We start from the raw sequence: 17,086 nt of genomic DNA, 5'->3' as shown, positions 1-17,086 counted from the left end.
TCCCCTAATACTGGCAGGCCAAAGCCTCTAACTCCACATGATGGCTTTCGGCCTGACAAGGCTATTAGAATTATTTCCAACCTTTTAGAATAAGCAACTATAATAACCATGAATGTTCGTCCATGAAATGGACCACAAGATCGATATGGGTTCATGACCATGGGGCCCTGGGTTGTTCCCACTCACATACCGGGGATCTGGGAGGAGCAGATCTAGACTCCAGGCATGGAATACATCCTGCAACTCATTCCTCCACCTGCTTGTTCATATGTGTCCACCAAATATAGCTTCATGCCAAAGCTTTCATTTTAACTACCCCTGGGTGCCCTTCATGCAAAGCCCCCAGAATTGCCGCTCGTAGTGATGGGGGTACAATGATGTATTCACCCCACAATAGGAAACCCCCTTTGTTTGATATTTCATGCTGCCTCGTTAGGTATAAATTGCAACCAAACAGGTACTCATGGAATCTTTTCATTCTGGTAAAAGCAGCTATGGCTTCTCGGTTGAGTTGAATTATAGACACGCTTCACCATAGAAAGAGTGTTGGAAAAGTGTGCCATAGGGCGTATAGAGTGCTGAAAAAGTGTATGTATATGCACTCTTGTATGTGCAAGTGCCCACACCTGTAATTCAATGCCTCGGGAGGGTGAAAACAGCTCCCACGCCTGGAGGCCCTCTGGAGGCTGGAAACGGCCTGTTTCCAAACTTCTGGTGGGCCCAGTAGGCTCATGTTTCGCCCTTCCCAAGCTGCAAAGGCTTGCCTGGAGCTGGGGGAGGGTAAAAACATCCTTCCCCATTCCCCCTGGATGTTCTATGGAAGCCAAAAATGTCCTCCCAGAGCCTAAAATCAGTCTGAGCCTAAAATCAGTTGGCCAGCACACACATGCATATTGGAGATGAGCTAGGAAAACAGCTCACGTGCCAGCAGATATGGCTCCATGTGCCGTATTTATTCCTATTTCTCTTCTATTTTTTCTTAGATATTATTATTATTATTATTATTATTATTATTATTATTATTATTATTATCATTATCATTATCATTATCATTATCATTATCATTATCATTATCATTATCATTATCATTATCATTATCATTATCATTATCATTATCATTATCATTATCATTATCATTATCATTATTATTATTATTATTATTATTATTATTAAAATTTGTATGCCGCCCCTCTCCGTAGACTCGGGGCGGCTCACAACAATAGTGGCAAAACAATGTAATACAAATCTAATAATTTAAACTAAAAACCTATAATTTAAAAACATGCACACAACACACCGTACATAAACAATATAGGCCTGGTGAAGTTATTTCAGTTTCCCCATGCTTGACGGCAGAGGTGGGTTTTAAGGAGTTTACGAAAGGCAAGGAGGGTGGGGGGGCAATTCTAATCTCAGGGGGAAGCTGTTTCCAGAGGGTCGGGGCCGCCACAGAGAAGGCTCTTCCCCTGGGACCCGCCAGACGACATTGATATATTTCTCAATGAGTAAATCCTCTATAATCTTCATTATGTATTTACTATATGTATACCCAATATAACCTTCATTGTGTAATAGACAAAATCAATCAATCAATCAATCAATCAATCAATGAGCCAGAGTGACACATGTTGCTCTGAGTCTCCGGAGAGGGGCGGCATACAAATCTAATTAATAATAATAATAATGATGATGATGATGATGATGATGATGATGATGATGATGATGATGATGTGCCATCCCATAGGATGAAAATGATATCTGGACATAGAGGTTGTTACTTACGTGTTGCAGGTAGTTATCGCAGATGGTAAATGAGAATCAAGCGACACTTAACAATTAGCTTGTTAAAAGTTGCCTGAAACTGGATTTGTATGACAGCTCCATATCTAACCTTGGCAACTTTAAGACCTGTGGAATGTGGCGAATTCCAGGAGTTGAAGCCCACATGTTCTCAAGTTGCCAAGGTGGGATACTCCTGCTCTATACCTTTACAGTGACATGGGGAAATGGTTGGATCTTTCCATTTTTAGGTGCTTATTAAAACCATCCGATATTCTGAATTCTCTGAGAAGATGTACCAGCATTGATAATATCGTGGTGTTTATTTATTTATTTATTTATTTTTATTTATTAGATTTGTATGCCGCCCCTCTCCGAAGACTCGGGCCGGCTAACAACAATGAAAAGACAATGAAAACAAATCTAATATGAAAAATAATCTAAAAAACACGAATTTAAAGAACCACCATGTATAAATTCTATAAGCCTAGGGGGAAGTGAAATTTCAATTCCCCCATGCCTGACGACAGAGGTGGGTTTTAAGGAGCTTGCGAAAGGCAAGGAGGGTGGGGGCAACTCTGATATCTGGGGGGAGCTGGTTCCAGAAGGCTCTTCTCCTGGGTCCCACCAAACGACATTGCTTAGTCGATGGGACCCGGAGAAGGCCCACTCTGTGGGACCTAACCGGTCGTTGGGATTCGTGCGGCAGAAGGCGGTCCCGGAGATATTCTGGTCCGATGCCATGAAGGGCTTTGTAGGTCATAACCAACACTTTAAATTGTGACTGGAAATTGATCGGCAACCAATGCAGACTGCGGAGTGTTGGTGTAACATGGGCATACCTTGGGAAGCCCATGATTGCTCTCGCAACTGCATTCTGCACGATCTGGAATTTCCGAACACTTTTCAAAGGTAGCCCCATGTAGAGAGCATTATAGTAGTCGAACTTCGAGGTGATGAGGGCATGAGTGACTGTGAGCAGTGAGTCCCGGTTCAGATAGGGCCGCAACTGGTGCACCAGGCGAACCTGGGCAAACGCCCCCCTCGGGATGTTTCTCTAATGTGAGCTGTGGATCGAGGAGGACGCCCAAGTTGCGGACCCTCTCTGAGGGGGTCAATAATTCCCCCCCCAGGGTTATGGACGGACAGATGGAATTGTCTTTGGGAGGCAGAACCCACAGCCACTCCATCTTATCCGGGTTGAGTTTGAGTCTGTTGACACCCATCCAGACCCCAACAGCCTCCAGGCACCAGCACATCACTTCCACTGGTTCGTTGACTGGACATTCAAACACAGACACATCATAAAACAAACACTCAGGTGCCGGATTAGATAATAGGCTGCATTGCATCAAAAGCATTTATAGATTTTTAGCTGATATATATATATACTGTGTATATATTCCTGATTCTCCAGGAGCTTCGGAAACTGCAGATTATTGCTGGTGGCCTTTTCGTCCTCCTTCTCAAAGGGCTGGTTATGCAATTGGATACGAAGCCATGTTGGCGATGCCGCATTGATTCGACCCTTCTTCCAAGAGCATGTATCCGTTGTCCCCCCAAAAGCGAGACCAACTGAGAAGAGAAGCATGCAAGACATTTATTTCAAAACAGTGTAGGGCAGGGGTCCCCAAACCCCGGGAAATTGGGTCGCGCAAGCGGTGGGTGAGCACATGGAGCACGCCTGAAACCATTCTCCCCACCCCCTGGCCACTGTTGCCGGTCCATGGAACTAAAATTGTTGGGGAAGGCTGATACCTCTACTTACGAACTTAATTCGTTTCACGACCAGGTTCTTAAGTAGAAAAGTTTGTAAAAAGAAGCAATTTTTCCCATAGGAATCAATGTAAAAGCAAATAATGTGTGCGATTGGGGAAACTACAGGGAGGGTGGAGGCCCTGTTTCCTCCCGGGAGATTCCTAGAGAGGCCCCACAGAGGCTTCTTCCCGCCTTTTCCGGCCCAGTTTCCTCCCAGGAGATTTATTTATTTATTTATTTATTCATTCATTCATTCATTCATTCATTTATTCATTAGATTTGTATGCTGCCCCTCTCCGTAGACTCGGGGCAGCTCACAACAACAATAAAACAATTTATGACAAATCTAATAATTTATTAAAGCAGACATACAAACATACCATACATGAATTGTATAGGCTTGGGGGAGATGTCTCAATTCCCCCATGCCTGACGGCAGAGGTGGGTTTTAAGGAGTTTACGAAAGGCAAGGAGGGTGGGGGCAGTTCTAATCTCCGGGGGGAGCTGGTTCCAGAGAGTCAGGCTCTTCCCTTGGGACCCGCCAAACGACATTGCTTAGTCGACGGGACCCGGAGAAGGCCAACTCTGTGGGACCTTATCAGTCGCTGGGATTCGTGCGGCCGATAAGGTCCGATGCCATGAAGAGCTTTATAGGTCATAACCAACACATTGAATTGTGACCGAAAATTGATCGGCAACCAATGCAGATTGCGGAGTGTTGGTGTAACATGGGCATACCTAGGGAAGCCCATGATTGCTCTCGCAGCTGCATTCTGCACGATCTGAAGTTTCCGAACACTCTTCAGAGGTAGCCCCATGTAGAGAGCATTACAGTAGTTAAATCTCGAGGTGATGAGGGCATGAGTGACTGTGAGCAGTAAGGCCCGGTCCAGATAGGGCCGCAACTGGTGCACCAGGCGAACCTGGGCAAACGCCCCCCTCAACACAGCTGAAAGATGTTTCTCTAATGTGAGCTGTGGATCGAGAAGGATGCCCAAGTTGCGGACCCTCTCTGAGGGAGTCAATAGTTTCCCCCCCCCCAGGGTTATGGACGGACAGATGGAATTGTCCTTGGGAGGCAAGACCCACAGCCACTCCATCTTATCCGGGTTGAGTTTGAGTCTGTTGACACAGATCCAGACCTCAACAGCCTCCAGGCACCGGCACATCACTTCCACTGCTTCGTTGACTGGACTTCGTCGACTGGAGATTCCTAGAGAGGCCTCACGGAGGCTTCTCCCCACCTTTTCCAGTCCTGTTTCCTCCCAGGAGATTCCTGGAAAGGCCCCACAGTGGCTTCTCCCTGCCTTTTCCAGTAACAGTTTTGGAGGCTCAGGTTTGTAAGTGGAAAATGGTTCTTGAGAAGAGGCAAAATAATCTTGAACACCCACAAAGTTCATAAGTAGAGGCTTTCTTAGGTAGAAATACCACTGCATAGGGAATCTTGTTAGCTGGGGAATTCTGGGAGTTGTGGTCCATGCATCTTCAAGTAGCCAAGGATGAGACAATCTGCAATAGTAGAAGTTCCCCTTGAGCATCTCCCGCCTGCATCCCCTTCCCTTCACTCACCTGTTCTTTAGAATCCAATACTTTGGGCTTTTGGTGCTGTTGGTGCTGTTATAACCAACCAACAGCATAGCATGAGTGATGTGAGGGTCTCCAGACCAGGGATTTTTATAGACACCTAGAGAAGAAGAATGAGGAAACGTTAGAGCACTGCACACCAAGACAATTATTATTATTATTATTATTATTATTATTATTATTATTATTATTATTATTATTAATTAGATTTGTATGCCACTCCTCTCTGAAGACTCGGAGCGGCTACAACAGCAAAGCACAGTACAAATCCAATGATTAAAAAACAGTTAACAACTAGACACAAGAACAGTTTTTCCCAGATGCCATCACTCTGTTAAACAAATAATTCCCTCCACTCTGTCAAACTATTCACTAAGTCTGCACTACTATTACTATTAGTTTTTCCCCCATCATTCCTATCACCCATCATCTACCAATTATGACTGTATGACTGTAACATGTTGCTTGTATCCTTAAGATTTTTATTAATATTGATTGTTTCCTCATTGCTTATTTGACTCCTATGACAATCTTTAAGTGTTGGACCTCATGATTCTTGACAAATGCAAAGACCAATTCCTCATGTGTTCAATCACACTTGGCCAATAAAGAATTGTTAGTACAAGGTACATGGTTGTTAGGATTTGCCATTGTAAACTACCTATTGTAGTCTCTTGTACTATCACTTTAAATATTTTGGGCTGGTTCGCCATAAGAGGGCGCCTGTACTCCTTCGCTCAATGATGCTTAAACAACACAATATAACTCCAAGTAAATCAAACTTCTGTGAAATCCAACTGTCCACTTAGGAAGCAACACTGATTGACAATCAATTTCACCTGCTGCTGTGCACATTCAACTTTGTACAGAACAAAATATTCAATGAGAATATTTCATTCATTCAGATCTAGAATGTGTTATTTGAGTGTTCCCTTTAATTTTTTTCAACAGTATACATTATCTACTATATAAACACATGCACGCACACTGTTCTAAAATTATTCAAGCTCATTTACTGTGAAAGGAAAAACATACCCAGAGCGCAGAAGGGGAAAAAAGAAAAAAAAAAGATTTTTTTTCCCTACCGGTTTTGCATATTTGACCAAAATTTGTCTACCGGTTCTGCGTACCTGACCGTACCCATAGGAGCCCATCACTGAATCAAGGTAATCAAATGAACATTGGTTATGTTGGTTATGACCTATAAAGCCCTTCATGGCATCAGACCAGAAAATCTCTGGGACCGCCTTCTGCCACACGAATCCCAGCGACCAGTTAGGTCCCACAGAGTTGGCCTTCTCTGGGTCCCCTCGACAAAACAATGTAATCTGGCGTGACCCAGGGGAAGAGCCTTCTCGGTGGTGGCCCCGATCCTCTGGAATCAACTCCCCCTGGAGATTAGGATGGCCCCCACCCTCCTTGCCTTTCGCAAACTCCTTAAAACCCACCTCTGTCATCAGGCATGGGGAAATTGATTCCCCCGGGCCGTTTCCATTTTATGTATGGTTTGTTTGGGATGTATGACTGTTTTTATGTTAAGGGTCTTAAATTGTTTTTTTAATCATTGGATTTGTACTGTGTTTTGTTGTTGTGAACCGCTCCGAGTCTTTGGAGAGAGGCGGCATGCATATTATTATAATAATAATAATAATAATAATAATAATAATAATAATAATAATCATCATCATCATCATCATCATCATCATCATCATCATCGCAATCCCAGGGGACAGCAGAATTGAGGAGAAGCAGCTAGAGAAATTAGTGAAATACGAAGATCTAAAAATCGAGCTGCAATGACTCTGGCATAAGCTAGTGAATGTGGTCCCAGTGGTACTTGGCACGCTGGGCGCAGTGCCAAAGGATCTCAGCTGACATTTGAAAGCCATCGGAATTGACAAAATCTCCATCTGTCAATTGCAAAAGGCCGCTTTACTGGGATTGGCACACATAATTCGCTGCTACATCACGCAGTCCAAGGTGCTTGGGAAGCGCCCGACTGGTGATGAAATACGAAATCCAGCATAGTTATATCGTTTGCTGTGTTGTAGTGACATAATAATAATAATAATAATAATAATAATAATAATAACAACAACAACAACAACAACAATAATAATAATAAGAACAACAACAACATTCGAAGTTGAGATGCAAGAGGCCCACCTTCCTATTCCGCAGTGAATCTTACCTGACTTGTAAAAGTGAAACCCAGAGCTCTGTGCATCCACTCCGATAGAAATTGGTCCAACCGTGGCCACCGCTTCCAGGAGGGCCTTTTCATCTCCAGTCAGGATACTTCCCATCGATGAACACTTGGTAATGGCATTCTCAGGATCATAACGACAACTATAGTCATCCTGCGGAAAAATAAAGAGCGACCACTGCTAGTCCCAAAGCAAGGGTGGGTTCTAAGTTACCTCACGGCCGGTTCACTTCCCCCCATGCTGTGTGTGTGTGCCTTGTCAGTGTACACAACATCACACACATGAGCTGTGCCAAAAATCCCCCTCCCAAAAAGCTGAAAATAAGATGGCGGCACATACAGAAGTTTTTTAAAAATTAATTTATTGAACAGATTTGCACCAGCACTTAAAATTCTTCAAAGTACTGTCCTTGGGCCTCTACGCATTTTTTCCAGTGACTCTGCCATGACCTGTACGTGCCCTAGAAGGCGTCTTTAGGGACCTCTCACAAGGTCTTTGTCACGGCTGATTGGATCTCTTCTATGGACAAAAAACACACCTGGCCACAACGCGCTATGAGTCCACGAGTTCCTGGCCAAACACTAAGTGCCGATGCTACCCCATCCCCCCTATAGTCCTGACATCGCCCCAGCAGACTTTTTGTTCCCAGCCCTGAGAGGAACCAGTTTTTCATCCATAGAACAGATCCAATCAGCTGTGACAAAGACCTTGTGAGAAATCCCCGACAATGACTTCAAGGGCGCGTACTGGTCATGGCAGAGTCGCTGGAAAAAAATGTGTAGAGGCCCAATGACAGTGAAGAATTTTAAGTGTTTGTGCAAATCTGTTCAATAAGTTACATTTTAAACAATTGCATTACTTTTGGAACACACCCTGTATGATGTGCTAGAAATAAAATTCCAAAAAAATTATGGCAGCATCCACGGACCGGCAACAATAAAACTGGCTCCATGATGTCATCAGCAGTTTGGTACTGGTTCTGTAGAACTGGTGTGAACCAGGAGGAACCCACCAAACAGAATACGGACTAACGGAGCTGGTATCAGCTCCGACTGATTGGGCTGCCTTTCCAACACCCTCCTCCCTCCAAAAAAGCCAAAAAATGGGATGGTGGCACATACGAAGTGCCGGAAATAATATTCCACAAAAAAAGATGGTGGCATCCAAAGAGCAGCATCAACAGAACCGCCTCTGTGATGTCATCAGTGATTTGGTACCGGTTCTATAGAACCAGTGCAAACCGGGAAGAAGCCACCTAAAGAGAATACAGTAATACCTCTAGATACGAGTTTAATTCGTTCCAGAGGGGAGCTTTTATGTCGAACAACTCGTATCTGTACAAATGGCTTTAGACTTTGTTTTTCCCCTCCAAGATAACCAGAAGCAAGGATTCTTGCGCCACCTAGTGGACGCTCGGCTGGTATCCCAAATTTGAGCTCGGGTCTCGAAAAGAAATTTCTCTCCCCTCGTGGCTCGTATCTTGGAATACTCGCATGTGGAGCAGCTCGTATCTAAAGGTACTACTGTACAGACTAACAGAGTTGGAAGGGAGTTTGGAGGTCATCTAGCCCAACTCCTTGCTCAGGCAGGAGACCCTATATCAGTGATGACGAACCATTTTTTTCCTCGGGTGCTGAAAGAGTGTATGCACGCTATTGTGTGCTCACAAGTGCTCACACCCATTATTCAATGCCTGAGGAGGGCAAAAACAGCTTCCCCCACTGCCCGGAGGCCCCCTGGAGGGTGAAACAGCCTGTTTCCCAACTTCTGATGTTTCTCCATCCCAAGTAGCTCATGTTTCTCCCTCCCAAGACTCCAAAGGATTCCCTGGAGCTGTGGGAGCATAAAATGCCCCTCCCCATCCCCCGGAGGCTTTCTGGAAGCCAAAAATGCCCCCCCCAGAGCCTCTGTGTGAGCCAAAAATCAGCTGGCTGGCACACACATGCATATCAGGGCTGAGCTAGGGCATCGGCTCACGTGCCAGTACATTTGGCTCTGCATGCCACCTGTAACAGGTTATGGCTTGAAAATATTTTCAGCAAGCCAAAGCCAAAGCAGCTATTGTTTGAAGCATGCACAGATACGCATAGAGAATTACCTTTCCATCATATGGGTAGCTTTCCTCTGAATTGATCCCTTCTAGCTCGTGCACAGATGCAAAAGCTTGCGGCATAAGTCCCCCCTGGCAGCCTCCACTCCCCATGTCCTTAGAACAGTCAATAAGGTTTTGTTCGCTCAGCGAGATCAGCTTCTTCGTCTTCTTGAAATGCATGCCCTCCAGAGCTCCGGTGGCACTGAAGGACCAGCAAGAGCCACAGTCACCCTGTGTGAAAACAAAGCTGCAATGACGCACAGAGCAACCCAATTTATGTGTCAAGCTGGTGTGCAGAAACATAGAAACATAGAAGACTGACGGCAGAAAAAGACCTCATGGTCCATCTAGTCTGCCCTTACACTATTTCCTCTATTTTATCTTAGGATGGATATATGTTTATCCCAGGCATGTTTAAATTCAGTTACTGTGGATTTACCAACCACGTCTGCTGGAAATTTGTTCCAAGAATCAAAACCACCAAACAAACTACAATCCTATACTTGTTCAACAAAATAAATGAATACATGAATAAATGAATAATAAATAAATAAATAAACAAACAAATAAATAAATAAATGTGTTTTAACAAGATTGAACATTGTAGTTAGAAACATAGAAACATAGAAGACTGACAGCAGAAAAAGACCTCATGGTCCATCTAGTCTGCCCTTATACTATTTCCTGTATTTTATTTTAGGATGGATATATGTTTATCCCAGGCATCTTTAAATTCAGTCACTGTGCATTTACCAACCACATCTGCTGGACGTTTGTTCCAAGTATCTACTTCTCTTTCAGTCAAATAATATTTTCTCATGTTGCTTCTGATCTTTCTCCCTTGTTCTTGTGCTCACTTTCTTATGAAAAACACTTCCTTTCTGAACCTTATTTAACCCTTTAACATATTTAAATGTTTCGATCATGTCCCCCCTTTTCCTTCTGTCCTCCAGACTATACAGATTGAGTTCATGAAGTCTTTCCTGATACGTTTTATGCTTAAGACCTTCCACCATTCTTGTAGCCCTTCTTTGGACCTGTTCAATTTTGTCAATATCTTTTTGTAGGTGAGGTCTCCAGAACTGAACACAGTATTCCAAATGTGGTCTCACCAGCACTCTATACAGCAGGATCACAATCTCCCTCTTCCTGCTTGTTATACCTCTAGCTATGCAGCCAAGCATCCTACTTGCTTTCTCTACCGCCTGACTGCACTGTTCACCCATTTTGAGACTGCATAAGCATAAAACGTATCAGGAAAGACTTCATGAACTCAATCCGCATAGTCTGGAGGACAGAAGGGAAAGGGGGGGGGGGGACCATGATTGAAACATTTAAACATTTAGATATGTCAAATACCCGTTCAATTTCATCAGTTTAGTTGAGAGGGGAAATAACTTTTATCTACAAGTTCTCATGAATCCACTAAATTTTGACTTGGGTGCAAATGAGACGATCCTCGTACCTTTGTTTTCTTTCAAAGCATCTCTACGTCAGAACCCATCCACCCAAAATATTCAGCACTCACCTGATCTTTGACTTCAGTCACAAAGCCTTTGGCTCGCCAGTCCACCCCAGGGGGAAGCTTCGGATTTTTTGAGGATTTGAAGAGGACCATGTTCTTTTGAGTAGCAAGACTCAGGTCAGGAAGCAGGCAGTAAAGTTTCTTGTTAATCTCTTCATTAGTCTGATGATTGCAAAGAGTGTGAAATTCAAACATGTTAATTAGCAGGGGCAGTTTGGTCTAGTGGCTAAAGTGCTAGGCTAGAAGTAAGAAAGTTGTGAGTTCTAGTCCTGCCTTATATATGAAAACTAGCTGGGAGATTTTGGGACAATCAGTAGGAGACTGTGAGTTCTAGTCATAGAAACATAGAAGACTGACGGCAGAAAAAGACCTCATGGTCCATCTAGTCTGCCCTTATACTATTTCCTGTATTTTATCTTACAATGGATATACAGTATGTTTATCCCAGGTATGTTTAAATTTAAATACCAACCACATCTGCTGGAAGTTTGTTCCAAGGATCTACTACTCGTTCAGTAAAATAATATTTTCTCACGTTGCTTTTGATCTTTCCCCCAACTAACTTCAGATTGTGTCCCCTTGTTCTTGTGTTCACTTTCCTATTAAAAACACTTCCCTCCTGGATCTTATTTAACTTTTTAACATATTTAAATGTTTTGATCATGTCCCCCCTTTTCCTTTTTTCCTCCAGACTATACAGATTGAGTTCTTTCCTGATACGTTTTATGCTTAAGACCTTCCACCATTCTTGTAGCCTGTCTTTGGACCCGTTCAATTTTGTCAATATCTTTTTGTAGGTGAGGTCTCCAGAACTGAACACAGTACTCCAAATGTGGTCTCACCAGCACTCTATATAAGGGGATCACAATCTCCCTCTTCCTGCTTGTTATACCTCTAGCTATGCAGCCAAGCACCCTACTTGCTTTTCCTACTGCCCGACCACACTGTTCACCCATTTTCAGACTGTCAGAAATCACTACCCCTAAATCCTTCTCTTCTGAGGTTTTTGCTAACACAGAACTGCCAATGCAATACTCAGATTGAGGATTCCTTTTCCCCAAGTGCATTATTTTACATTTGGAAACATTAAACTACAGTTTCCATTGCTTTGACCATTTATCAAGTAAAGCTAAATCATTTACCATATTACAGACCCCTCCAGGAATATCAACCCTATTGCACAGTTTAGTCCTGCTTTAGATATTATTATTATTATTATTATTATTATTATTATTATTATTATTATTTATTTATTAGATTTGTATGCCTCCCCTCTCCGTAGACTCGGGGCAGCATACAAATATATACAGATATGAAAGTCAGCTGGGTGACTTTGGGCAAATCACCAGGAGATAGTGAGTTCTAGTCTCACTTTAGGCATGAAAACTAGCTGTGTGATTTTGGGCCAGTCCCTCTCTCAGCCCCACCCACCTCACAGGGTTGTTGTCGGGAAAATTGGAAGAGGAAAGTATCTCGGATATGTTCACCACCTTGAATTATTTGCAAAAAAAAAAAAAAAAAGATGATGGCAGTATGTAAATTAATTGAATTAATGAACTGAAAACTCTCCTGAGATGGGCACCTCTAGAAATTGAGCATATACATTCATTTCTCATTTAACAATGAGAATGAAAGAGAAAGAAGATATGGATTATTTTAAAGTATGGGACAAATGGTATAACTAGTTCGACAAGAAGCAGAAAAACGAATCAACTACATTGCATAGAGGTGACTTTAAGGAGAATATATAGAGATAGGAAAATTGGTATAGACAATAAAAATTAGTATGTAAAGGTGGAAGGTAAATAAAAATTAGTATGTATTAATTATTTTTAGTATATGTTATTTAATAGTAATAACTTATTATTATTGTTGTTATTATTATTATTATTATTATTATTATTATTATTATTGAGATAGAACCATAATACACCAAAGACGAGAATGTAATTATGCTAAATGATATGAATAAATGCACATAATATAGAAAGTTATAAGTAAGAATTAGATAGTTAAGAGAGAATGGGGATTTCTCTCTTGTTTTTAATTATGTTATTGTTTGTATTTTTCTTTCTTTTTTCTTTTTTTCTTTCTTTGTTTTTGTCATGCTGTTCATTTTTATGTACAGTATACTCACACTTGTAAATATAATGCATGCATCTGATTTTAAACAATATATATATAGAGGAATGGGAATAGATTTGGAAGAGAAATATTAAATTAACAAAATCCACAATATATAAAGAAAACCAATATAAAATGCTATACCGTTGGCATCTTCCACCCAAATGACTAGCTAAAATGCACAAAAATTACAGCCCAATGTGTTGGAAATGTAAAAACACTCAAGGCACCTTCTTTCACCTATGGTGGTTATGTCCAGAGACAAGAAAATACTGGAAAAAAATAAATAATTGGTTGTGTCAAATAACAAATACAAAGATAGAATATACGCCAGATTTTTTTCTATTGGGTATTATGAGAGATAACTATTCTAAAACTGTAAAATATTTACGCTTGCATATTACAACAGCTGCAAGGATTGTATTTGCACAGAACTGGAAAAATCCGCAAATACCTGAAGACAATGAGATTATGAAGAAAATATACGACTGTGCAGAGATGGACAGATTGACAATGGAACTTAATAATCGAAAAGAATCGGACTATTATGAAACCTGGACAAAATGGGACCAATGGACAAAAAAAAGAAACTTAAAAGAAGCATTGGAATAAAATATCAAGAAATCTAAAAGTAATTAGAAGACAATGTCGATAGGAATGTATATACGATGTACATTCATCTGTAAATATGACTATGTACTTTTTTTAAAAAAAGGAAAAAATTAATAAATATATATTAAAAAAGAGAGAGATTGGGGATTTCTCTCTTATTATGTCATTGTGTTACTGTTCGTATTTTTCTTTCTTTCTTTTTTTCTTTCTTTGTTTTTGTTATGCTGTTCATTTTTATGTACAATATACTCACACTTGTAAATATAATGCATGCATCTGATTTTAAACAATAAACATTTATATTAAAAAAAGAAAAGAAATCAAACATATAAACATCTACTATATGCCTAGTAAATAAATAAAATTAGCCGTGATCCAGACTTACTAAATCTCCAAAATGATTCATCCCGAGCTTGTAGGTGTGTTTTCCCTGGTCAGCTTGGCTGTTGTGGCTTTGGATCATCTGAAAATTCCCCTCCCACACGGCTCTTCGATAGGATTCCTCCTCCTCCTGGGAAGCCAAACCAGGAAGACCTTTTAGTCCCATCTGCCTAAACAAGTGACACCTAGAAGATCTAGAACTAGTATCCTTCTCCTCCATAAGGCTAGAATTTAATCATCCAGGAATTGACCTGGATGACTCTAGAAAAAGCGCAGAGAAGAGCGGCAAAGATGATTAAGGGATTGGAGGCTAAAACATAGGAAGAACGGTTGCAGGAACTGGGCATGGCTAGTTTCATGAAAAGAGGGACCAGGGGAGACATGATAGCAGTGTTCCAATATCTCCGGGATTGCCACAAAGAAGAGGGAGTGAAACTATTCTCCAAAGCACCTGAGGGTAGAACAAGAAGCAATAGGTGAAAATAGGTGAAAACTAATCAAGGAGAGAAGCTATCTATCTATTTAATGGATTTTTATCCAATAAATGTTATCCAATAAAATTTAGATAGATGATAGATAGATAGATAGATAGATAGATAGATAGATAGATAGATAGATAGATAGATAGGTAGGTAGGTAGGTAGGTAGGTAGGTATGCAGATAGATAGATCTTTGTATACCACCAATATGTACTTGACAAAACAAACAAACACATCCATACATACATACATACATACATACATACATACATACATACATACATACATACATAAGACTCTGAGAACATCAATGGCGATAGCCAACTCAACTCCAAATGTGACAAAATTATTGAATTAAAATATAAGTTATAAGTTTAGTTTAGGGGGTTTTTGTTCTTGTTGCCCAACTTGTGTATTATGATTTAGCTATTGTATATTGTATTGTATTGTTTTGCATTATCAATTAAAATAAATAAATACAATATAAAAGTTTCATCTTTGGTATTAGGCATTACAGTATTAGGCTAGTCTAGAGAAAAAAAGGACTAGGGGTGACATGATAGCAGTATTCCAGTGTTTGAGGGGGCTGCCTCAAAGAAAAGGGAGTCAAGCTATTTTACAAAGCACCTGAATGCAGGAGAAGAAACAATGGATGAAAACTAACCAAGGAGAGAAGCAGCCTGGAACTAAGGAGAAATTTCCTAGAGAGAACAATTAATCAGTGAAACAGCCTGCTTTCAGAAATTGTAAGTCAACATTGGAGGTTTTTAAGGAAAGGCCATCAGCCACCTGTCTGAAATGGTACAGGGAAGGGGGGGGTTAGACTAGAAGACCTCAAAGGTCCCTTCTAGCTACATTCGGATGGGTTGATTTGACGTCTAGTAGAGGCAAACTCACCTGAGCATATTCTTTACCGTGAGTGGCCTTCCAGTCTCTCCATGTTGCCTCCAGGGTCGCATCCAGTGCTGTGGACAAGGTTTGCAAAGAGACCAAGCAGGTCAAGGCCAACACCGAGACGGGCAACATTGTCTTCTTCTAGGAGAAGGAAGAGGATTGGAGAACAGCATTAAAGGGGCATCACATTTTTAAGATTTGCAAGTCAGCTACAACTGGTGGGCTACATCACTGACCCAATAATAAAACAATTCTATATAAATTGCTGCCAGTAAATAAATACATGGACCTTGAAAATATTTGGAGAATCTAATCTAAATACTGTGAATCTAAGTAAATAAATACATACTGTATACCTTGAAAATATTTGGAGAGTCTAATCTAATGTGAGTCTACGGAGAGGGGCGGCATACAAATCTAATAAATAAATAAATAAATTTTTTAAATGGGGGAAAAAATTAAGTGCAAGAACTACCCAGAATGGACTACACAGAGCAAGAAAATGGAGATCTCACCTTCAAGCGAGCCTCCTATGAAGAGTGAAGAGGCAGTTGTTAAACTGAAGTGAAACTGGCCCCCTTTTTATATAAAGTGAGATATTATCAAATTGTCCCTCCCAGTTGCCTTTAACGGACTCTTGCAAGGGATTTCCTACTGTTATCTCTGGATGCTCTTTTACCTCTCTGTCTTGGGGGGGGGGGGCTCCTTATGATGGGGCGAAAGTGACCACAGCCAAACGGCTGCAACCAACCCATGGGTCAGATTGCTGATATGATTTGCATCTTGTATCTCTGAAAACTTTCCAAGCTTTCTGGGGTTGGAACCGTTTTAATGTCCTAAGGAGATAAATTTCAGATCTGATTTCTTCTATCTAGGTCTTCTGTCATATCTTGAGTCTTGTGAGAAACATGTGCTCCTCTGCCCTGCTTCTCCCCCCCCCACACATTACAATCAGGAGATTCAAAATCAACTGCAGTTGTTATTAACTACAGGGGAATATGTCAATTGTGGCTCCATCTTTATTGTTGCAACCGATGAATGTCTTTCTTTTTTTTTTTGTACTAAATCTTTATTTTAGTTTATAATGTACAAAAAATACCAATTTTAATGGAACTATGTGTTGTCTGGGTACACATCATTTTAGGCAATGATTAGTAAAGTGTTCACAACAATATTAATAATAATAATAATAATAATAATAATAATAATAATAATAATAATAATTATTATTATTATTATTTATTAGATTTGTATGCCGCCTCTCTCCGAAGACTCGGGGTGACTCACAACACGATAAAAACAGTATTATACAGGCACAAATCTAATATTAAAAAAACCTAAAAACCCTATCATAATTAAAAACCAAACAGCACATACATACCAAACATAAATTATAATAAGCCTGGGGGAAAGGTGTCTCAAATCCCCCATGCCTGGCGGTATAGGTGGGTCTTAAGTAGTTTACGGAAGACAAGGAGGGTGGGAGCAATTCTAATCTCCGGGGGGAGTTGATTCCAGAGGGCCGGGGCCGCCACAGAGAAGGCTCTTCCCCTGGGGCCCACCAGATGACATATTCCTTGCATTAATATCAATAATATAAATATATTAATATTATAGTTAATATTAATAGGAAAGTGAACACAAGAACAAG

The 17,086-nt window shown here is 40.9% G+C and overlaps 1 protein-coding gene across 3 annotated transcripts; it reads right to left on the bottom strand.

The window, feature by feature from the left end:
* Window positions 1-3,125: 3,125 nt before the first annotated feature.
* On the bottom strand, window positions 3,126-16,117 carry LOC139156447 (cathepsin L2-like). 3 transcript variants are annotated; one of them, XM_070732061.1, is made up of 8 exons: window positions 15,951-16,117; window positions 15,439-15,576; window positions 14,067-14,192; window positions 10,949-11,107; window positions 9,427-9,651; window positions 7,313-7,481; window positions 5,107-5,221; window positions 3,126-3,354 (listed from the first exon to the last, which is right to left on the bottom strand). In XM_070732061.1, exons 2-8 carry the CDS (start codon window positions 15,565-15,567, stop codon window positions 3,258-3,260), a joined length of 1,020 nt encoding a protein of 339 aa, XP_070588162.1. In that variant the 5' UTR covers window positions 15,568-15,576; window positions 15,951-16,117; the 3' UTR covers window positions 3,126-3,257. The 3 variants fall into 3 exon arrangements, with proteins under 3 accessions (XP_070588162.1, XP_070588170.1, XP_070588179.1); XM_070732069.1 differs by having other exon boundaries at window positions 15,911-15,981; XM_070732078.1 differs by lacking the exon at window positions 15,951-16,117 and adding an exon at window positions 15,792-15,809.
* Between the last annotated feature and the right edge of the window lie 969 nt (window positions 16,118-17,086).

This window comes from Erythrolamprus reginae, chromosome 1 (genome assembly GCF_031021105.1).
Source record: "Erythrolamprus reginae isolate rEryReg1 chromosome 1, rEryReg1.hap1, whole genome shotgun sequence".
Classification (NCBI taxonomy): Eukaryota; Metazoa; Chordata; class Lepidosauria; order Squamata; family Dipsadidae; genus Erythrolamprus; species Erythrolamprus reginae.
This window is presented reverse-complemented; position numbering and strand designations above follow the sequence as displayed.

Excerpts from the sequence above, each read along its gene's own strand:
- LOC139156447 (XM_070732061.1), bottom strand. The coding sequence starts at position 15,567 with ATGTTGCCCGTCTCGGTGTTGGCCTTGACCTGCTTGGTCTCTTTGCAA. Across the intron at positions 11,108-14,066 it reads TGAATCATTTTGGAGATTTA|ACTAATGAAGAGATTAACAA; the intron begins GTAAGTCTGGAT and ends TGCAATCATCAG. Across the intron at positions 5,222-7,312 it reads GTTTCACTTTTACAAGTCAG|GTGTCTATAAAAATCCCTGG; the intron begins GTAAGATTCACT and ends CTTCTTCTCTAG.